This window comes from Dermacentor albipictus, chromosome 4, assembly GCF_038994185.2.
Source record: "Dermacentor albipictus isolate Rhodes 1998 colony chromosome 4, USDA_Dalb.pri_finalv2, whole genome shotgun sequence".
NCBI lineage: Eukaryota > Metazoa > Arthropoda > Arachnida > Ixodida > Ixodidae > Dermacentor > Dermacentor albipictus.
This window is the reverse complement of record NC_091824.1, coordinates 171,870,528-171,893,719: the sequence shown is the minus strand read 5'-3', so window position 1 is coordinate 171,893,719 and position 23,192 is coordinate 171,870,528. Positions and strand designations below refer to the sequence as shown.

General features: G+C 49.2%; 1 protein-coding gene across 9 annotated transcripts in view; it reads left to right on the top strand.

Annotated features, from left to right (window-relative positions):
• bru3 (bruno 3) overlaps nt 1-23,192 on the top strand; it is a 1,518,741-nt gene that overhangs the window by 1,185,453 nt on the left and 310,096 nt on the right. For 2 of the 9 annotated variants that reach the window (XM_065432506.2, XM_065432507.2), the window contains one exon: nt 1,871-2,055. The exons of 6 other annotated variants lie outside the window; for them this stretch is intronic. In XM_065432506.2, coding sequence (XP_065288578.1) covers nt 2,035-2,055 — 21 coding nt within the window. In that variant the 5' untranslated portion in view covers nt 1,871-2,034. The remainder of the gene's footprint in view (nt 1-1,870; nt 2,056-23,192) is intronic. One more of the 9 variants, XM_065432508.2, reaches the window with a different exon arrangement.

The following is a 23,192-nucleotide window of genomic DNA, read 5'->3' as shown; positions in this document are numbered from 1 at the left end:
ACGCGTGGGCGTACAAGGCTCGCCGTTCTTCTTGTCCGGAGGAGGGAGCCGGCCGATGACCCTGCCGCCGCTGCGGGTCGTGATGCTGGGCGCCCAGTGCCCGCTCATTGGGAACCGGGGCCGAGCCACCGCTCTTCTCCCGCGGCCTGCGCTCAGCCGTGGGCCGGGGGGGATGCTCTGGTCGGGCTTCACTGAAGGTGCGCGTTTGTTTGCTGGCCGTTTTGGTGGCTCCTCCAACAGGTGGCAGTGAAGTTTACTGAGTAGCTCCAGAAACGCCGTGGTTCAAAGCTGACGAGAGTGTTGACTGGTCGGTTATCGAGATAAGCAAGATACATTTATTCTATCGGTGGAAAAAAACCGGGAAGCGATGAAGTCGGGGTCGTTACTGCAGGCATAGAGAATCTTAGAATATATAGATATAATTTTTAATTAAGAGAAGCAATCTGATGTACACTTCAGTAAGATGCAGTAGATGTAGTAAAGGATGATCAGCTCAAGGGTAGGCTAGGTGACTATTTGCCGCCGCCCAGTTTCGAAAAGTCTTTTCTTAAGTATTTATTTTTGGATTCCCCGTGTCAAAGCCACGATATGTTTGTGATGCAAGTCGTAGTGGGGAGGACTCCAGATTAATTTTGACCACCTGTGACTCCTTCACATGCACCTACAAGTAATAGAACGCTTTCTTTTTTTTTGCATTTCGCCCGCATCGAAATGTGGTCGCCGCAGCCGAGATCGAACCCGCGACTTCGAGCTCAGCAGGGCAACGCCACTGCGCTGCTGCGGCGGATGTTTCAAGTGGATGCCATTAGAAATCGTCGTCATCGACTGCTGTGTATTAAGTGGCAGGCCCTGACAGAGGCTTCCTTCTTAAGGAATTGCGTAGATCCATTCCTTCCGCCAGGAACGCAGCCTTACTGACCTCAATTTATACAGCGTATAAGCTGTGAATAAACTTCTTGTTGACCACTATGCCTCCATAGAGGTATCCATTTGACTTATGATAGATATACTATATATGTAGACACAGGTGGTAACCAGTATATTTTATTTGATCCGTTGAGGGCCGCAAAGTTCCGAATAGGCCACCTGCATAGCGGCTTAAGTAGAAAAAAGTGAACCAATACGTTCGCAGGTTGTCATAGAGCTTGTGGTTTTCCCAGAAAAATAATTCACTGCCGATTGCGATACTCCCTAATGCGAAATTTGAGCGCAGCTCTATACGTGTTTTCATTTGACGATATATTGGCTGGCGCGAACAATGTGTCTCGCGCTGCACGTTCCAAACGGAGCGAACTCGCTAATCGGCAGGTCGCGAGAGGCAGCGCGTGGCTGACGCGTGGCTGACGCGTGGATGCGATTCACAGCAGCCGCCGAAGACAGACCTCAGCTCATGCAGCGCTTTTGTTTCCATACAGACGACGCTTGCTACTCTGGCGCGGTGTCGTAGCCATCGTAGCCGTCTTGAGCGGCACGACGCTTTTCTTGCGCTTTCGTTCCACCAACGACGAGAGCGGCCCTTGTTCGCGGGGAAGTCGTGCCACCAGTGGTCAACGGCGACAACACCCAAGGGAGTCTTAAGAGGACTGACAACTGGTCAGAATGTGTTGTGAGGCGCTGATGGAAATGAAATGACCATGATTTGTAGTGATAGAATCCAGCACGCTGTTCGGGATTTAAGTAGGAAATATAATTTTAAATTGGCAAAGAAAGTCATAAAGACGAGTAAATGGTGAAACCTGGCAGTGAAATCTTGATACATAGAAACATAGTCAAGAGATTACTGTGCGTCAGTCGACTGTCATTAGGTACAGTACAATTATTGCTTAAAATTGTAGTTAGTGTATTATTAGACACTTGCACTTTATTCTAGTCGCAGGTACCGCTTCATCGCGTCAGTGGCTGACCCGCAGAAAGTGACGGAACCGTCTTCGGCGCCGGGAGAAAGGATCAGATCAACACACACGCCGACAATTTCGACAAGAGAATTTAGAGGCATCTGCAAGCACAGCGAGTGCTGTCATCGGAGAGGCGGCCATGGAAGGGCTCGAAGCAGAGGTGCCGGATCGTTTCATAAGTTGACTGGATGGAACAATGCGGCGTCGCGCGTGGTTTCTACAAATCCTTTGCTTTTGTTTTGAATTCTGACCTCTCGAAACCAGAAATTGAATCCAGGGACTCTCGATACTGAGTTTGATTTACTACACCAGCAATGACGCTTGCGAAACTTACCTTGCCTTGTTTTGCTTTCAGACGATGTATGGCGAACGGTTTTTGACGAAGCTCTGCACTCTAAAAATTAAGAGAGTGCCGGGCACTCCCTTTGAGGGAGTAGCGGCTTGTCCCATATTTCACTCTCTTTTCGAGAGTAAATCGACCCTCTTTGGGAGAGAGTAGGTCAACTCCTGTTGACAGAGTTTTGTTACTCCGCCGCAAGGGATTGCTAGTACTCTTCTGCAGAGTGATAATACTCTTCCCACAGGGAGTGCTAGTACTCTTCCGCAGAGTGGTAATACTCTCACCGTAGGGGTAATGGCACTCCACCAGACCGAGTACTTCTACTCCCCCAAACAGAGTGCAACTACTCTTCCCAATACCCTCTTAGCGAAGTCCTGGCCACGCATGCAGGCAGGAAATCAGATCAAATTAGGGTCGCTGATACACCGTTCTCTAGGCGGCTCCTCAGACTCAGTGGCCCGATTCCAAGCGGCCTTCAGAATAGGCGTGAGCAATGTTATGCAGGATTTTAAAGTCATTTTTCCTGGCTATTTGCTGCCTACCATGAGTCATGACGGCTCGTAATCGGCCTATGCGTATGTGTCCCGAACGCCACTGCGGAGAAAAAAAAGCTAATTCACATTTAAACCGCAAATATTTTCGCATATTTCACAATCAGGAGACACATAATCTAATTAGAACACAATAGTCGAGGGAATCACACACTTATGGAGAACCACATTGCTCTATACATCACGTGGATTCGAACCCGCGTACACTCGCATCTATACAATTCAAAGCACACATCCTAACCATTACACCACAAAGCCACCACGCTCAGTCGTGTTGTTTTAGAGCTTATATACATAACAAATGTATTTGAGGAATCGGCTGCGGTGGTTGGAGTTTCTCTGCAGTGTGCTGTGCTGTTGTGTACTGGAATACGTTTGCGTTTGCATCATTTCCATTCCTTGCTACGACTAACGGAGGAATACAACGTAGACGACGACGTGAGAACTATTCACGGCTTGTCGTCACCCCAGGAAAATAACAAATGTGCCGTTCAGCTCACGATCGAGTGCTTTTCCAGTCCATGCATTATATGTTCTCCGAAAATACGCGGATACAAAGTATCGTGCCAACCATCCACGTATGTGAATTTAAGTCGCGCGTATACTGGCGAGAATTTCTGTTTATTTTTTCCGCCAGTTCCATTCGTATGTGGTCAACTGCGATGCCAGTACCAGGCATTTCGACGTTCCTCACGCTGCCGTGTAGGCGTTCTTTTCAAGTGCATTAGTTTAGAGTTTGGTTCAGTCCGCTGTGAGCTGTTGTCCTGCATTAGCAGCGGATCGTTAGCGTTTTGAAGAGCACGCATTCCAGCATTTGGAGACTGCTTATGCCGATAGCCGCGTCACATGCATTGGCACGCATGTTTAAAAGAGTAATGTGTCCACTTGTTACGCGTGCACTGCTCGTATCCTGTGGCAGTGCTCGTTCTAAAAGTTTCGAAGACCATCTACATTCATACGTGTGTTCAATATATATGCACAGGATAGACTTGCCGGCTAGTTGGTTGAGCATTTTAGAAGAAACAGCGCAACACAAGGACGACGCAAAAACATGGACAACACCACGAAGCGCTGGTGTGGTCGATGCTTTTTTTCGTCCTGGTGTTAGCGCTGTTTCTTCTTCCACGATACACGCACACCACAGGTACGCGCAAGTTTAGGAGTATAGGGCGTTAACTTTGTTTTCCCCGTTTCCTCTCAGTGTCAATGGCACAATGCGTTGCCCGAAATAGCGCACGCTTACCCCCATATTCAGAAATGCATCATAACTTGAAGCCCATGCTTGACTTGATCTAAATGACGCAAGTCGTGAACGCACCAAAAGAAAGGCAGTGAGCGTCTGGGGAACGTTCGCACCAGGCGTCGTTTATATAAAGTCAAGCATGGGCTTTGTATTAATATACATTTCTGAATACGGGGGTTAGTCATCTACTTCTCACAGAAAATGTCGAAGAAACGCCCACCAAAACCAGGCACATTCGTAAACCTAACTAGGCAATACGAAGCTCCATAGAAAAAGAGTGGTATTAAAAGCTTTCAGTATTTTTCTTTACTCCAAAATGGTTGCGCTCTCGTGGTTTCAATGTACAGAGATGATGCAGCGTTAGCTAAAAGGCATGAATTTCCGAACTCCATGCCAAAATAAGCTTGTAAAATTATTTAGGTGCTAGAAACCAGGGTTTGTAGCGATCCTTGAAAACCCTTTATTTCTAAAATGCCATTTTCAAGGCATTGAAAAGCCTGGAATTTTTAGAAGTACTGGGAAGTCCTTAAATTTGTACACTTGGCTAGACATAGCAGACATTGCCAAGTGTTTTTTTTTCCCTTCTGTGACATTCTTCGCATGTCACAGAGAATTGTATGTGGAGGTAATAGAAGGAAAGCGACATCCTTAAAGTTCAAATTACAAAGGAGCTGCAGATACCAGTTTTAGGCACATGGAACCGGCGACAAATGTACTTGGAGGAGCAGAAGCAGGAAGCTCAACGGTTGAGGCATTCAAAGAAAAGCCGTGATGAGTAAATTGAGAGCTACAGACACAATAAAAGATCACCTTTCTCCGGTGCTGTGTTGTTCCGCGATCTTGAGCGCGCGCGCGCGCGGTGGAGAACTCCGAGTGAAAAAGTAGAGCGCTCGCTACGCGTTCCTTTGAACTGCGGCGGCCTGTTCTCTTAGAAGCAAAACGATGTGTTCTTTGCTCAGCGTGCATGAATGATACATTGCCATGTTCGGGGCCAGCCACCTACAGTTGAAGCAGAAGATCACGCTACGTTTTGTTCTCTATTGCCGCAAGAGTAGAACTACTCTCTCTCTCTGAAGGGGGAGAGTGAAAAGCACATTTCACTCTCTCCTTGGTGAGAGAGTGAACAATGCATTTCACTCTCCTCGACATTTTGCGAGAGTAAAACGACGCTTTGAAGAGTGAACCGGCCGCTTCACTCCTGCGATACCCTTCCTAGTTTTTAGAGTGTGTAATAGGTTGACTGCAGCGTAATGCTTATCAATTTCAGATATAACAACACTCTTAAAGAAGTAGCTGTAGCGTGAGTACAGGGCTGCGAAGCTATTATGAAGTAGGGATGACTGTATGCCCAACCACTGTGAACATTCGCCGGTCCTGTTTCAACGGCGGGGTTCGGTGCCGGGTGGCATTGCTAGGCCCGTTTCCTTGCTCTTTTCCGAGCCAAGCTAGGGCGCGGTGCATTCGCGCGCCCTCGTCAGACGCGGGGTTGCGAAAACAAAAAAGGGGCGTTCAGCCTCTTGAAAATTGCGGTAAATTGACGCCACCGTCGGCAGCAAGCGAGGAGCGCTGGAGGACGATGCGGAAGCCGGGGGCCGCGCTTCGCCGTGGAAAGAAATGCGCTCTTGCATGCATCCTTCCGCCCGCGTACGCCGTCCCTCCTGCTGAATAATGCGTCCGCGCTCGGATTGAAATTTTATGCGGCCTCAGTGGCAACGAGCAGCGTCAACGTCGGAGACCCCAGAGCGGGTCGCCAGCGTCTCTTGTGTCACGTGCCCCCCTTCGTGAAAGAACCGTTTGCCAAAAGGACGGCTGCGGGCATCGGCGACCCATATTTGGTATATTTCTAGCCTGTTTCGTGGGCCGTTTTCGGAGATGGCGCAGTCTAAAAAATGTGCGCCGATCCCGAATATAGCTTTGGAGCCGGCGATGCCGGTGGTATCGCTACCTGTAATACCGCCGCGCGGTCGCTGGTACCTGTGGTCGTACCACCATTCGGTACCGGTGGTACCAGTTTTAATGCTGGTATTGGTGCCGGTAGTGCCACCGTGCGGTAGCTACAGTATCGTTACCTGCATCGCTGTTGGTAAGGGGAGCATTCTCGCAATCTTCCCTCGTGACAGCAAGTGTTTTGAGACGCTGTAGTTCTGATGCTGGGCCTCAGGTCGAAGACGCAGACGCTGCCGGATGAAATGCCGCGAGCCTTAGCATAAATGCTATGTTTCATTCACTCTATTCTCACCCACAACATGCCTTGGCAGACGTTGTATTTCATAGACGTCAATTAGAGACCTGTTAAACCGTTTTCTAAACATTTCCTCTTTTTTACTTACTTTTTATTGTTTCTTTTTAAGAGCAGACATGTTCGCCACAATGTGGCCGATTTATTAAGGCGTAGCGATTTTTTAAACATTTCTTTACTTCGCCTTACAACTTCCCGGTGCTTCACTGTCTTCTATTGCTTGAGACATTTCTCACTCATATAGGCAGTTATGTATTTAACTGGCCTTCTCGACGTTATCGTCTGTTTCATATTTTATCAAGCGCTATCAGTGTAGGCCACCAGAAGAGGAAGAATGAAATGATGGAATGCTGCAGGACTTACCTGTGGCAGGAAAAGTACGAATTCAACGGACTTGTTTTCAGCCACAGTGGTATAACCAAACATAAATGTTGCACAGAACTGAAGTGATCCAATGAAAGAGTCTGATACTCAAAACGTAGCAGTGACTGAAATGAGCACTCTATGACATGGGTGTGCTGTGTCGAGGAGATGTATAGTTTGTAACGCCTGCAACGGAGAAGTGTTCCACATCACACACACCACAGCGAAGCTTATAAAGGCAAAGATTATCTGGGAAAAAAAAGATACGTATATTTGCGGCAAGCAATGGCGATGTTATCTGTTCGTGAAGAGAAACGGTCACGGCTTAAAAATAGATGGCAAGTAAATAGCAATGAATATTTTAATACCGAGATCATGTGAAAAGCTTAGGTGGTAGGGCTAGGTCCAGCAAGCTTGTCGGTAACAGCGGCGTCTATAACTAACTATAACTAACTATAGTAATCTGACGTGGTAGCTAGTACAAGAAAGGTTATGGAGAGTGCGCGTTATCATTACGGGCAGTCCTTTACTGCGAAGCCGTACAATTAGTTTCTAAAGCAGATCTCAGAACGCGAATCTATTAGAACCGTCCTGTTGCCCCGTGCGTTAGATCTACAGTCATTGCACATTTCTCAGTAGAGGAAGCTTGGAATTACTGGCGCAAATTTTACACCGAATTCATCTACGCTAATGTCCAAAGTAGCTTTAAGTTATTGCACCACATGATCCGCCGATCGCTGTCTGGCGATTTGCTGCCGTAATGTTTCTGAACATTTCAGCCTGTTGCCTCACCCGCCACTGAGAATGAATGAATTGACGCCACCTTCCTGGATAAATCAACTGTGGTCGACGTGCGCAGCTTAGCGTACAGGGCGACTAGGCTTGCGCGACGCGTGAGCGCGGCGACGAGAGGGAGAGTGGTGCGCATTGTACCTTTGCGCAGCTCGGGTGCGCGGCGACGCACCGGAACAATGCGCCGTCTCCCGCTCTCGACGAGAGACGCACTCTCGTTGATTGAGCTGCCGTGCGAAAAGGAATGCGCGCCGCGTTGCAGGCTCGGTTGCCGGCCGCGGCCATCCATCTCTCGTTCTTCCCGCCACCGTCTCGAAGGAAGCCCGCGCGGTTGGGCTAAGCGCAGGAATAGCGCGCCGATAGGCGTACGATATATCACTGTGCACAGAGGGCGCCGGTGGAGCAGAGCCCTTGGGCGGCGTCTCCTTGTTTGAACCGGTGGTGGTCACCGTGCCGTTAACCGAACGGCCCGAGTTTCCGGGGGAGGAAAAGGCGCCGTCCCCCCCCCCCCACCTTCACCTCGCGATCTTCTGACGCTCGGGGGAGGTGGACGAAACCGCTTCTCCGCCACGACCCCGCGCACAGTCGTCCGCGTGTGAACGAGAGCGCCCACAAAAGCCCTGGAACGGAGAGAGAGGGAGGAACCGCTTGCCTGCGAGGAAGCGCGCACACCTGAGCTCCTTTCGAGCGAGCCGTGCTCGGCTTTCATCCCAAGCGCCGGCAGCTTCGATCCTCAGCCTGCGCGCCAAAGTCCCCCGCCAATCGAGAGATGGACTCGCAGATAGACGCCCGCGGGACCGACGCGTGCGTCTCTTCCGAAACCATTCATCCGGGGGCGTCATTTTTCTTGTGGCCCGCGGTCGCTCTTGTTCCTCCCTAAGCAGCTCCAGCGCTTCCCTCGCAGCCTCGCACAGGAGTCGGGGTCTTTCCCTCTAACGCGGCTTCTCCATCGGCTGGGAACGAGCGGCGCTCGCGCGCTGGGGCGCGGTCTTCGGAGCGGCGTAGCGCTTCAGACAGCTAGAACGAAGCAATCCTGGCGGACGTCCCGCGCATATCCCGTCAAGATACTCGTTAAAAGTTTTAAGCCCGCTTAGCTTCTCTCAGATGACGAGTGCGCGAGCTATCTAGCGTGGCCGGCCTGCTCCTCTTCTTTCCACGGACACCGCATTTCTTATTTTCTTTCGCCTCCAATTTGGCTCCTCGCTTCTTTTTCCTTCTCTTCCCTGCTCCACTGAATGCCCCGGCAGAAGCGCGCGCTCTCGCTTCTTTTTCGTTTTGTTCTGTTCCTCGACGTCTCGGACGTTCGCTGCACCCCCGTTTCCGCCGTTCAACCCAATGGCGGGCAACTTGCGCTGCCAATCGAGCACCGAGGAGACTGAGCGCCGAGAGAAAATAGACGAGAGATGCGAGTCGCCTCCCCCCGCCCTTTTTTTTTTCCTCACTATCTCATCTTGATATTGTACTCGTGGATAAGTAGTTGGCTTGTCTTGCCCAGGAGAATCGAACCTATCTTATCACGACAAACGCTGTCACATTACATATATTTGGGAAGCACAAGAGTCTGTACATAGTTATGGTAGCTCAGTTTTCTCCGCCGAATAACGTGATCACCCTCCCTAAGGAATCCGCGGTTTCTGCTAGTGTGTTTTTTGCAATACAATGATATTGTGAGGTGAAGTTACACTGCCGTGGCTTAGACGAGCCTACACAAGAAAGGCTTCTTGCTTGGGGGCTCTGTCGACTTCCTTTCTGTAAGCTGTAACACAGCGTCACCACTGACTTAATATAGATCAGTGAGAAAGATAAATATCTGGCAAATAAGCGGATTCAGCCCGCTTTCTCGTGTTGACCTGCTGCGAGCTGATTAACTGAAATCGTGTCACCATGTCCGGTCTCTTTACCTTCGCTCCATCGCTCGCACCTCAGTTATATGCTTGACTGTCACGCCAATTTAATTTGTGGCCCCGTTCTTCGTTTTCCTTTTCTTCATTCTTCGTTTTCCTTTTCTTTCCGTTGAGGTTATATTATATGAGCTGTATTTAGGGTCATCTTGCGACACGCCGGTCGGGGGACCACTCTCACCACCGGCATATATTATTGTTTCTTTATGATTAGGTGTACACTCCAATGACCTTCTTAGGCGCGGCCCAAGGAACTGGTGCTTCAATATTTCGTGTTAAATTACATTTTTCCAGGAGAAATTGTAATTTTTTTTTTCGATTGGAACCCACATAAGTTAGAAAGAGAGAGCGAGAAGAGTGTAGAAATAACCTGTCGACAATTATTTCGTGTGTTTCGCTTTTCTGTGTTAGGCAAAAGATTAATTTACCACATTTCTCGGCAAACGAATTTAGGCAGTCCATGCGCACCAGCGGTCCATGTGAGGCCTGTTTCGAGTGTTGTCCAAAGAGTATGAAGTAACTGTTATGTTCTCATTCACTTATTCATTCAATCCGTCATCGTTCGAAAAGCAACGAACTCCAAATAAGCGTAGGCCCAATGTGTACACTCACCGTCGCGGCTCATTGGTTACGGCGTTCCGCAGCTGACCATACGAGGCCGCTGGTTCAATTCCTAGCAGACGCCGGCGCGAGCAAATTAAGCATTACATTTTCTACTCTGCATGGGCATAAAGTAGAAATACTGTAGTTAGTTAGCCAGTTAGTTAATTTTTATTCTGTTCATCTTTTACTTAAAGGCTTGTTGCTCTCATGTACTTCCTCCTCTAGCATATACAGGCGAATAGTTGCCGACGTACCAATCTGCCTTTTCTTTTAATAGGTGTTATCGCATTCTCTGTTGGAGTATTGATATAGTTTTCCAACCCGGCAGCGCTCAACGATGCTTAATTCTAGAGACAGAGAGAGAGAGAGGAAAAAAGCATGGTGTAATGTTAACATTCTTGCGATAGGCTGCCCTGGCTTCCCTTTACCCTGCCTTCCCTTTAATTCTGTCAGTGTTCTTTAGAAATTGCTCTTTTGCAACGAGTTGTATTCAGCCGGTCACCTATCGGACAGCATTTCCTGCGACGTTTTTCCGCAAAGCTATTCACGTCCGTGCAGTTCGCTGGACACTTGCGAGTGAAAGGCGGCGGCAATCAGACGGCCGGACGAGCTTACTCCAGAGCTCTTGGTCCGCGCCCGCACTACCGTATATTCGTCCAGCAGACGAGGCTGCTCTGTGAGACGTGCCGTGCTTGTTTCTTGGCGCCAGCGGATGACATTTCGGGGCCGTTTGCTCATTGTGTGGGCACTCCGTGGTAAGCTTAAATTTTAGCAGTCGGTAATGCGTGGAAACCAGGTGTCATCGACGCGGTCTTCTTGCGCCAGCGTATCTAACAACACATTTCTCCTATTGTACTAAGACACAAGGAATATCCGACCGCAATGTCTGAGTGAAAAATAGCTCGTTCGAGTTTATAAGTTCAAGGTAGGGAATGGGTAAGTTTTGAGAAATAAAAACACACTTCGGCTGCGTCTACGGGCCTATGGCGTGTACGCGGTCTGCCAAGCCGATGAAGGCGCGCAAGTTGCCGTCAAAGACGGACGGGAAGGAAATTGCACCGTGCCCGCGCTGGCCTCCGCGAAGACGGAATAACATCGGTGGCACCGTATGCGAGTTGTTCAGTCTTCAGGCGTTTCCACAACTAAATGGCCTAGACCACGCAAGCCGTCTTTGTCACGGTGCCTCTAACGACAGAGGGCGCTACTGACACCTCCGGAGTACGCCGTCCTTCAATTGGCGCAATAGAATCTCGGCCGCCGTTTTCCACCGTCACGAGGACGTCGGAGGAGGTGCTCTCGGCGCGCGCGTAAACCTCGTTGGCCCCCGTTGCCGCGCGGCTAAGTGGTTTACTGCCTGCAGCGATGCCGGCGGGGGCCCGCTTCACGCTAGGCTGGCGATAGGGATCCGCGGCCAGCGCTGGAGACGCCCGAAATAAACGCTGCCACGGGCTCTCCCGTGCGCGAGGCGCCCCCCTACTCTCTCGTCCCGCTGTTCGCGAGATCTGTCACATCGTAGCCAGCAGTGCTTTCACATGCAGCGCAGTACGCCGAGCTGCAAGGCCCTTTCCCTCTCTCGTAATCACGCTTTCCTGCATTCTGGGTGCATCGCGAGCACTGGCAGCGAAGTAGATGACGGTGTGCTTTGCCTGTTGTTGGACTTGCTGGTTTGCTGGAAGGCGGGAAAGAAAAATAGCGTCTGAAAGTCTTCAGTTGGGTTCATTTTCACGTATCATGGACGCGGCATCTGTGCTTTGTCTGCTAGAGCTTACTGAAATAGCACTTGTTATCTGCGCCCCAACTGTAATTTTTACTTCATGCGGGAGTGTGACCCAGCGCTGAGGAAGCATCTAACCCGCTTTTTTAGCTTGCCCACCATAAGTGAGGGTTGAGAATTTGGCCTGCTTACGACGACGCAGGCGCTGTGTGCGAGTGCAGACACTAAGAACGGAGCGCCATTGCTGCTACAAGTAACGTGGTATGCGTAACTCGCTGCTACTTCAGTCCTGCTCAATTGCTTGTCCGTGTATGGCGACCGTACAGCGAAGACAGGCTGTCATGATTCTTTAGAGTGTCACGCTGATGGCGGCAGTCCAGTGCAACGGTGAAGGGTGTCCGTATTTTAAAACAGCTGATTTCAAACTGCCACTCCGGCGTGATTCACTGGTGCACGTGCGTGTGAAAGTTGGCAAGCTGTTCCAAGTTCGTCATAATAGAAACTGCGCAAACGACAAGACAACAGATTTAGGTGCTCGTTAAAGAAACCCAGGTGGGCAAAAGTATTCCAGAGTACCCCACCACGGCGCGCCTCATAATGAGATCGTGGTTTTGCCTCGGGAAACTCCATAATTTCAATATCAAGATGGCAGAAAAAATGAACAAATTTCAGCTTGATTTGCAGCAACTTCATAGGGCATTCTAATAAATGGATGAGTGCTGACGCGGGGAAAGCGACGTGAAATAATAATAATAATAATAATAATAATAATAATAATAATAATAATAATAATAATAATAATAATAATAATAATGATGATGATGATGATGATGATGATGATGATGATGATGATGATGATAGTGCACCTGTAAATTCGTTCCGTGCATTGCTGCGGCTTTGTGCGATAACATCAGAAATTGAGGCGCAATTTGCAGCATGCATACTAATCGCATACTAAACTGCATTGCTTAAAAAACGTATAGGTACGTTAGGGAGAAAGATAAAGAAAGTGAGAAACAAAGAAAGAAAGAAAGAAATGAAAGATGATTCGAACGTACGCAGCAACAGTCGATGCTTTTGGCGTAACACGAAGGCAGGCTGTAAGTTGTAATGCGCCACTGTCATTTATCCTTGCGTGACGCGACAGCCGTGGACGTGGCCGGCATCGAGGAGCGAGTGCACTTTAATGGTGACGGCCATTGTAGTTTAGCGCTGAATCTCTTCTCGACGATGACGGTTCTTCTTACTTCCATCTTGGTGCGCAGCAGCAGTCGGTGACGTTCGCTCGCTGCTTCCGCCATATTCATGTGGGCGTTTTGCATGAGCGGCTGTGTCGCCCATGGATTTGAGTCGTCATCGCATTCCGAAAATACACGCGAATCGCGTGCGCGGTGGTAAACGCTGCACGCGACGCTTCTCGGCGGCTTTCATCATACTTTCAATACCGAAACACTGTTGGTCTCGCAGCGCAGGTGCTACTGTATATTCTGAGTGTGGCCTGACAAATACAAAACATAATACCTCGCTTTTAACTGGTCTTCACCGCTTGAAAAGATAAGATCAATTGCACCTCCCACTCGAGAAGTTGGTCAATTCCCTTTAGGGTCGCAGTGAAATATATGAGCACCATCTGTGACGTAATCGAGAGGTCGACGGAAGCCCGTCTGGTGGGAATGAAACATGACAAAGAAAGACGCCCATCGAACATATAATACTTTAAAAAGAAAAGACGTTTCGGCTTTCGTACGGAAGCCTTGTTCTCAATGAAGCAAAAAAAGTAGAAGTGCCTGTTTATGTAGGTTTTAGTATTTGACGCAAGCACCGCACCTAAGACGGGAGGAGGGTTCCTTCGTATCGACTGTGTGTGTCATGTTGATTGTATCTCGAGAGCTTGGTGTGTGTTCTTCTCTTCTCTCCCACAAGATGCGGAACACTGAGGAGACAGGCAAGGAATGCTTCGCTAAAAACAAAAAGCAAGAAAGAAAAATACAAAGATGAAACGCGTTTACATAGGCCTCATTGTCAACGCCCACCATACCGCTGTAGAAGGTCGCGCATTAACATTCGACGCTTCGCTGGTCCCTCCTCGAAGAGGTGACGAGCAGGGAGAGACGTGGCCGGCGCAGTCGCGAGCCCCGTGGCGCGGCAACGACGACGCGGAGGGACGCCTGTTGTCGGAGTGAAAAACTCTCCCCACTCGCGTCTCTTTCTCTTTTAATACCCGCTCGCGGGGGCTCTAATGATTCCGACTGGGTGCGCCACAAGCTCTTTGCGGAGCCCGCCTGGACGGGGATGGGGGTCCCGTCGAGGCGGCATCCTCTTTCGGCCTCCGCCGAGCTTCATCGTCATCAGCATCCGACGAGACACATGCCTTCGGCCTCCGGCGCATCGATCGCTCTTTCTCTCGCCCCCACTCTCTTTCCCACCTGTCTTTCTTTCCAGGCGCTGTGTTTATACGGGCGTCTCGCTCTGTTTCTGCTTTGTTTCCTGCTTTGCTCGCGTAGACGCGTCGTCGTCGTTGTGTTTCTTTCTTTCTTCTTCCGTGTGCTTATTCCTTTGTCGGCTTGTACGTGCGCGCGCTCTGATTCCCCCCGTGATGCTTTCAGCAGCAATACCGGCACGGGAGAGAAGGGAGCCGCGTGGCACGAGCGCGCGCGCACGCTCCCGCCTCCCCGGCGTAGACCCCGCATGCAAACCCGGCGGGCGCTCGGCGTCCGCCCGCCCCGTGAGTCATCGGCAGGCGGCGTCGTGCGCTCGGCGTCCTGTCCGCGGCGTGGCACGCGCTCTGCGCCATTCCTTCGCGAAGGTCTTACTCCGCTCGTTCCGAGATCCAGTGATGCCGCTGCCCGTGTATTATTATTTGAATTCCCCTGTCGCTGCTGTTTTGCCGCTGGTGCTTTACTTCCCCTCTGGAGCGGTGTGTGTGTGTGGGGGGGGGGACATTGAGATGCGAGAGAGAAGGCGCTCAGGCACTGTCACAAACCTTTCGACCTCGAGGCGCGTTCTTGGTGTCCTTTGCTAGTTTTATTTTTCTTTCTTTCAACTGGACATCGCCGTGCGAAAGACCTTCATTCTAGGGGTTTTCGTGCTACAAAACTCGACCTGCGTCTGTCCTTGTTAGCGCGTAGTCTTACCGCAGTATGCTTGCGCAGGCGTGTAAACCAGCATTTCCGTCTGATGCCTTACTTTATTGCCTTCGTTCGAGCGCACACTCCCACAGCTCTTTAAGACCAGGTGCCGTACAGCGCCAGGTCATCTTTAGCGCTTATCGACAAAATGTGTTTGTTTTCAAGTGAAAAAAGAGCTGAAGTCCCCCCATAGAGCAATCAAAATAAGTTATGTTTTAAATTAATTTACTACGCTGCACCTAAAATCCAGCGTGTGAGCATACGAATTATGATGCCGTTGCGAAAGTGATGAGCTTTGTATTGGCTCGCTCAACGTAGACTTTTTTTCTTCTTTGTTTCAGCGAATTAGGGACCGGTTACCTCTGCTAGCCCGCTTCAGTAGTGATTAGGGATGTATACATTCTGTAAATTTGGATTCACAGCAACATTCACAACTTACAGCAGCTGATTGCAAGGAATTGGTTGCAATAGAGGTGCCCTTAGGCATAGTGATGCCATTATACTTCGAGGATGACGTTCAGTACTGTGGGAGTTGGAGAAAGCGTCCCTATAGAAAGAGCTGTCACCTCAAGGTTACATATAGGCACATCTTATATTCCAGTTATACATGCCTGCTCTGCGGCTATGGTGGTAAAGAGGTGACACAGCTCTCGTTTCCATGGTGATGAAGTTCGTCGTAACCTGTGAGGGTTTTTAAGAGTATAATTAAAAGAACCCACAGCTAAGGACGCGGGGAGGAAAGCGAAGCGTTCTGGATAAAATGTCTAAATGTTGTTCATGTAGAGTCCAGCTCTTAGCAACGCCTTTGTAAGGGATCACAATAATAGCTCCTGGAAATATTCGTTTGGGGGAATTTTGAAGGTTGCACTTAAAACCATTTTAAAACGGTAGTCAGGTGGCTGTTCTCAATTTTACATAGTCACCTTTCACTTGAAAAAAAAAAACATAACGGTCCTTCGTTGCGTCAAACCAGTACGCACCTTATCCCGCGGCTTGTTCATGAAACTGGCGTTGACTTCTTTGCTATTTTGTGGTTTCTGTAAAAGACCATTTGCTTCTTTCTTAAGCGGATGTGGTGCTATGGAAAGGAGCATCTTGTTATTCTTGTTCATTGAAGAACGTAAAACATTGCTTAACGATGACGCCCAGTTCTGTTTAACCGATACGCATACATGATTCGTCAAATGCGCCACTAGTGACTATTTTTAATGCTCAACGATGAATTAGCTAAGCATGTATTGTGCCTGCACTGTGTCTTCCGTGGTCTAGCGTGTTATGTCAGAAACCGGGCTTGCAGTGTCGCTCGCACTGTTCCTTGGTATATTTGTACACTCACTAATTTATTAGAATTTCTTTTATTTCTTCTTGGTGACTGAGCTAGGTCAGCACACAGGGACATACCTGAAGAGGCTAAAAGAGCGAAGACTCATGTTTACCTTCGCGCTGTCTCGTGTAACTGAATCATCATGCTGTCATAATCGCTTACCCGCCGTAGCATTTTGCCCGTCATAGATCAGGAAAAGGAGTCTATGTCGCGCACCTCTCCGTGGTGGTGTTGGTGGTGTTGTAGCAGGCGGAGTTAGCCTGGCACACAGAGCCGGCATTTCTGCCGCCTGCACACGTATCCGTGTAACATACCATACAAAACACTTTCCTTTTCTTTCTCTCCGATTCCTTTTTTATACTTTCCTTTTCTTTCTCTCCGAGACTCCGACGTTCGTTCAGGCGCTGATGCCTGTGCGGTTTTGTCACCGTGGCAGGTTGTCCCTCGGCGGCGCGCTGAAAACTGCGCTGTCGTCCTCTGGGCCGCAGTAGCGCACTTCGCGCCCGCGAGAGTGCACGCGGTACAGCCGACGTTCCCTCCTGGAGGACTGCTTCCGTCCCCCCGGTGGATTGAGTTCGGGGGTCCGCGCGTTGATGATGGCCGGGTAGCGAGGATGGCGGCACCAGCAGCGCCGGTGTGTCTGCCGCCATTCTTGTTTGTTCTTTTACCCCCCAGGGACCCCAGAGGGACGACCGCGCTCTCGTTCGGCTACGAGCCAATCGATACACGCGGGCGTGAGCCAACGCGCGCCCCTATTAGCATAGCCGATAAACAGCTCCCCTCGCGGAGAGCGCATCCGGCGGACACTGCGTCCGCTCCTGCTGCTGGCTGTCCCGTGGGGCTGTTGCAGGGGCGCTGGTGGGCCAACGCCAGCGTCCACCCTGTGCCGCGCATGTTGGCGGATTCGGCCAAAGTGAAACGCAATCATAGCGACATGTGACGACTGGCACATCACGCGTTATCCTGTTGTGATCACATGCGGTCGGCGTTGTGCTGCGCATACTCAACGTGCGAACAGTCGCACCACGTTTTGTAATCGCCGTGAGCTCAGCTTGAACCGTGCCAATGAATTCATTGGGGATTGACACTGACATTGATGGTTCGACTGTTCGTCCCTGGTTTCGACAACGTTTAAATCTCCGACTCTATACGTATCCGTGATCGGAGCATACGCGAGGTATGTTACGAGTTGTGTGAGTGAGCGAGGCCTACACGTAACCAACCTTGCTCATGACAAAGCAGAGGCGATCTTCTGAACATACCGTTGCTTACTGCGTTTTCGTAATCAACAAGGGTTTTAAACTGAAGACACGCGGAACGCGTTTCTGGTGCATCCTTTGTGCGGCGTCGCTGTGTGATGCATGTGCTAAGTCGTTGCTGTGATCAGGACGCAATGCACTCTAACCGACCGCCGCTCTATCGCACTATTACATTGGAGGTCACTTTACTTGATTCATTGCGGGTATTGCGGAACGTGCGAAATACGCGGCAAATTGGGCCGCGGAAAAAGAAGTAAGGAGAGACGAAAAGAAACGCACTCAAGCGTACGCCTGACCTCGCTTCCGATTTTGTGCAGTAAAGTGCTCATTCTTGACTCTCCAAGCTATACAGAACTCCTCTCTATCTTAACAGCAAAATAAAACAGGACCATGTGGACACTTAAAAATAAAAGTAAACAAACATGGAGCTTTATGTCCGGTTACTAAAGACACTGTGTCCTATTGGAGGAGTTCCTTCGCCTAAGTTTTACCTCCTTGGCAGGCTCGGCTCTAGTCTCGACAGGAAGAGCTTCATTGTCGTGTGCATCGTTCCCCTCCAAGATTTGAAACTACGATGTTGTTGTTAACGACGAGGTCCTTTACGCATTACTTCAATGTTTTCGTTAGCTTTGTTATTATCGTGCACATCGTGACACGCAGCAGGTATCCTAACGAAATGAAGTCGCTTTCTGCTTTACCAGAGCATAGATCTCCACACTATATGCAGGACGTATGTTGAAGCGAATTTTATAAAGGGGAATCGATACCATTATCGATGTTAAGTGCCGCTAGAAAACTTCCACAACTTGCGAGAAATATCACATTCTTCATGTGGAACAAACACCCCAAGATTTAAAAATATCCCAGCTGTTCAGGGCCACCATGCATTGTCAGCCATGGTGAGGTGTGAACATTACGGAGTCTTTTGCTTTTTGGCGTTGCAACTGCCGACAACGCTACGTGTGATGACTGTGGTCGCGAAGAGATCCTCCAACAGGTGCTGTGTCCTGTCCTCGCTACATCATACAGAGATTATCGCTCCTAATTGCGCTAGCTCACCTTGAACAAGAAACTTAATGAGAGGAAACAATTTTGGAATGCCAACTTCACAGGCTATCGCAGCCGAGGGTGACGAACGCAATGCTGCTGTTTTTAAGGACAACAGAGTTACACAAGCGGCTGTAGCCCGAATCGGTATTTTTTGTGCTGCGCTTGGTAATGTGCTGTGATATTGTGTGGTTGTGTGTCTGTGCTTTCTCTCTTTCTTTCTACTACTTTCTTATCTTTCTACCTTCCCCTCCCTACTTTTCCGATGCAGGGTAGCAAACCGGGCATTCCGTTCTGGTTAACCTCCCTGCCTTTGTCCTGTCTATCGTCTCTCTCTCTCTCTCTCTCTCTCTCTCTCTCTCTCTCTCTCTCTCTCTCTCTCTCTCTCATACAATAGATTCCGAATGGACAGTTCGCTGGAGGCTGGGGAGAGTTTACTGTACGTATGGGAATCATTCTGTTACCTCGCCTTGACACTGTTATGAAGATACGAAAATTTCTCAGATTAATCGTGCTTCTTGTCTCCTCTCCTCCTCCTCCCCAGAATTCGACCAAAGCCATGTATTCCCCCTCGACATTCATTTAATGTCGGATGGCGACCTTAAATTATAGGGTCTCTTAATATATCTCTTCAGAGATGAACGGCGAAAGCCTACTCTTCCTCCTCTTATCATTCGCCCTTTTCTCTTTTCCTCTTCTCTTTCTGTTCTTTCCTTTAGTCATTACTGCCGACTACTAAGCATCTTTAGTCATTTGTAATCAGCTGTGGTCATTACTAGCCGTCGTTAGACATGTTGGTCATATCATGTTCATAAGTAGTCATTACAGGTCATTTCAGTAATTATTAGTCATTACTGGTCATTACTAAACATTTTTTAAAGACAAGTCCACTTGCCGAAACGTTGGCTCCTGCTTTCACCTTGTTCTTGATTTGCTCATCGTCTTGAATTTCAATCTCCCGCATTCCCCTTGTTTTTCTAAGCATTTTTAGTCATTTCTAATCAATTGTATTTGTTGCAATTCGTCGTTGGACATATTGTTCATGTCGTAGTGATTAGTAGTCATTACAAGTCATTTCAGTCATTATTAGTCATTACTGCTCACTAGTGAGTATCTTTACTTATTTGTAATCAGTTGTGGTCATTACAAGCCGTCGTTGGACATATTGGTCATGACGGAGTCATTAGTAGTCATTACTAGTCATTATTAACCTCTACCAATCTCTATGACACCGTTATCATTCACTAACTGTCACTATCAGTCATTTTTCATTCTTTAATCTGTCTTTAAACTGCCTTCATATGGCGTGATGACGCTGCGGCGGACACTCCGGCAGTCAGGTCTGCTGACACAAACTTCACCACGAGCCTAGAAAGGCTCCTTAAAACGTACACCCCCTCGGACACGCTCCGTGTTGGGCGCCGCACTTCTTTTTGTTCACCGGCAGCGGACGATGGACGCTAAGCAGCGCCGGCGGTGCCAATGTACGCCAAACCTTTCCCAGCAGTTTCTCGACGGCATCCTCCGCTAAATATAGTCGCGCCTCCAATCGCGTTGCAGCCGTGCGAGCAGCACGTGCCACCGTTGCCGGACGCAGCTGTGTGCCGACGGCAGCGGAGGCGAGTGCGCGCCCTGTTGTTGATGCTTGGCTTGCTTACCACACGTACCCTGCAAGTAGCGGCTATTTTTTGCGCTCTCGGGCGCTGCCTTGAGCCGCTGCACAGGAAGATGAATGCAGCAGGCAAGACGTGGTTTTGCTCGAATTTCAAGGAGAGCCTTCGGTCACCAGTTTCCCGGTGCCATGAGTTCATTTAGCAGTACTCATGCACACACACGCAGGCATGGGTGCACTTAGAGAGAGAGAGAGAGTAGGAAGGAGAGAAAGGGGAGAAAGCTAACGAGAATAGCTTCCGGTTCGCTAACTTGACCCGGATCATGCGGAGACAGCGGCAGGAGAGGCGAAAGTGCAAAGGAGACCCTGTCGGAAAGCGTGCGCCCACAGTGCAAATGCCAGAGGGGCTCATGCCCACGGCCACGCGGGCCTCACTCCTACGTGAGGAGCACGAGTATAGTACACTCAGGGAGCCCCAAACTTGCTGGGCGGCTCGCGCCAACGGAGTATTCGTGGGGCTGACCACAGTAGGAACATTTTTTTTTACGATGATGACTATAGACGGAAAGCTTGCGCTCATATACTTCAGCTACCGTGGTGAGCAGCACATTAATTTTGCTACAATTTAGCGTGCCTTCTGTGGTTCAAGTGCATTGCGTGCTAGCTCTACAACACTTCATTATAGCAGCTATGTGTTTAACGTTCCCACCGGATTTATTTTACTAAGCAGTGGACGTGCTTAAACGAATCATAATAATTTCGATACTCGTAACGCCAAATCTATATGCAGGATGATTGTTTTTAGCGCTTACCATGCCGAAATTTTCGTTATGTACTCGAAACTGTTATTTATGTCGCCATTGTAATGAAATACTTGAAGTTGTATAACTTGGAGGAATGCAATAATTAGTGCCGTACGGAAAAACTGAGATGAAAAGTCGCTCTCGACAATTCCGGAGCCGGAAAGCTAAACTTTAGGCTAGCGAGTGGGCGGGCTTAAGAGTGGGCAAGTCAGCCGATCCCCATCATTTCTGACCTGGCTGAACAGCCATCCTGAACATTTCTCTTACCGATACTCTTGCGGCCAAAACTGCTAACAGTAAGAGGAAAGAGGGCACGCACGAGCAAAGGAGGACTAAATTGCGGAGACGGTGTTAGGATGACTGATATCAGAAGCAGTGAAATGGTCTTCGCCTGAATATGACAGTCAGAGGTAGAAATAGGCGCCGACCACTAACAACACAGAATAATATAAAAAGTAAACATAAGACAAGGCTCCCGTATTAGAGCCGGAAGGTATTGTAATTATCTTCATCCTGATTGTTGTTGCCTTTACTTTTGAGAATGGCTAATCCCGACCTGACGAGCTTACGTCAAACACTTGTCATCAATGTGAAAGTCTCTAGCACATTCAGCTACTCGTTTGTCTCTGTCCTTGTTCCATGTTGCGATGCCGTATACGCAGTCCGGCACATAATCAGGAATTAGTTATAACCTATAAGAAGCGTGAAACATTTTAGTTGGTGTGTGCGCCGTACTCAAGTAAATCTTACAATCCCAGGACTTCAGAAAAAGTCGGACTTGCCGTCATCAGCACTAAAGCAACTAACTTTACTTCTTTTGTACGAGAAATACAGCGACTGCACACGCATCTATACTGATGGATCAACTACATCAACCAGTTCCGGGGGCGCTGTAGTTATACCAGCAATGAAAATAACCCGGCGGTTCAAGACTTCCCAGGTCACTACGTCTACAGATGCAGAGCTCGCGGCTCTCCGCGACGTGCTTCATGTGATAAGTGCTGAAAGTGTTAGAAAATGGGCAGTCTTCTGCGATTCAGGGCCGACCTTGCAATGTGTGCAGTCGTTTCTCCGACATGGAACTCACGATCAGCTCACGTGCGAAATCGTGAAAGTTGTCCATCATTTAGGAGAAAAAGGCCAGGATATGTCTTTTCAGTGGATACCAGGTCATTGCTGTATCGTAGGAAATAATGAGGCAGATAAGGCAGCTCGGACGTCAAACCAAGAAGACCGCTGCGTCCCCATCCCTCTCTCAAGGACCGACGCCGCGAGACAACTCCGCAATCTAGCTCGCAAGATCTCCTTAGCAGAGTGGAATATCGCACATGCAAGGTGCACAAAACTGCACAGACTAAACCCGTCACTTCAACTCTGACCTCCAGCCGGTCTGCACCGACGCGAAGCCGCTCTTCTGTGTCGGTTGTGGCTTGGAGTTGCCTTCACGAATGCCTACTCAGCACTAATTAGAATGACTGATAGTCCTACGTGTGATGTTTGCGGACGCGAGAATAACATTGACCACTTATTGTGCCATTGTCCTCAATTTCAAACACAAAGATAATCTTTGTCCAACGCATTCAGGAAATCCGATGATCGTCCTCTGAGTGAACAAACATCACTAGAGCACCGTCCCCACCGATCATCGGCTCTGAAGGCAGTGAAGGCACTTTTGTGCTTTCTCAGAACGTCTGGTTTGCGAGAGCGGCTTTAATGCAAGTACTGTCCGTACACGTATCTACACCTTCTCTCTCCATTCTCTCTCTTATCCTTCTCCCTTCCCCCAGAGTAAGGTAGCCAACCAGATCCTTGACTAGTTAACATCCCTGCCTTTGTATATTCCTCTCTTTCTCTCTCTCTCTCTCTTAGTTGGCGAACATACATCTGTATAAAACCACTAAAACGTTTTTGCAGCCTTGCGGGCACTGCGAGAGCGCGCCTTTTACAAAGAGCGCTAATTTCACCGTATTCAGCGAACCCCGCAAGCAGCTTTGTTATTTATGGCGATCGTTGTATATTTTCTTGTTCTTTGCTGTCTTTCATTTCCTTACTCAACGGACTTCACACATTCTGTGAAATCTGAATTTTCGCCCACCGGCAATAAGTATTCCCGACTGTGTTTAGTCTCTACATAAAAGCCGAATGGTTACATACTGTGGCATGCCGTCAAGGCCACCTTGTTCCACCGGCGCTGTCACGAACATGCGCAAACTGCCGCCACGACTGTTGCGCGCCCGGTGTGCTCGAACGAGCGCGCGAGCTCTGTTCCGCCGCGACGCGCAACAGACAACGTGCTCCCGAGTCGGCGCATGCCCGGACGTGCCAGTGCGGCGCATAGGTTACCGCCGTCGTCTGCTTGCTTCCTTCCCGAATGAAGC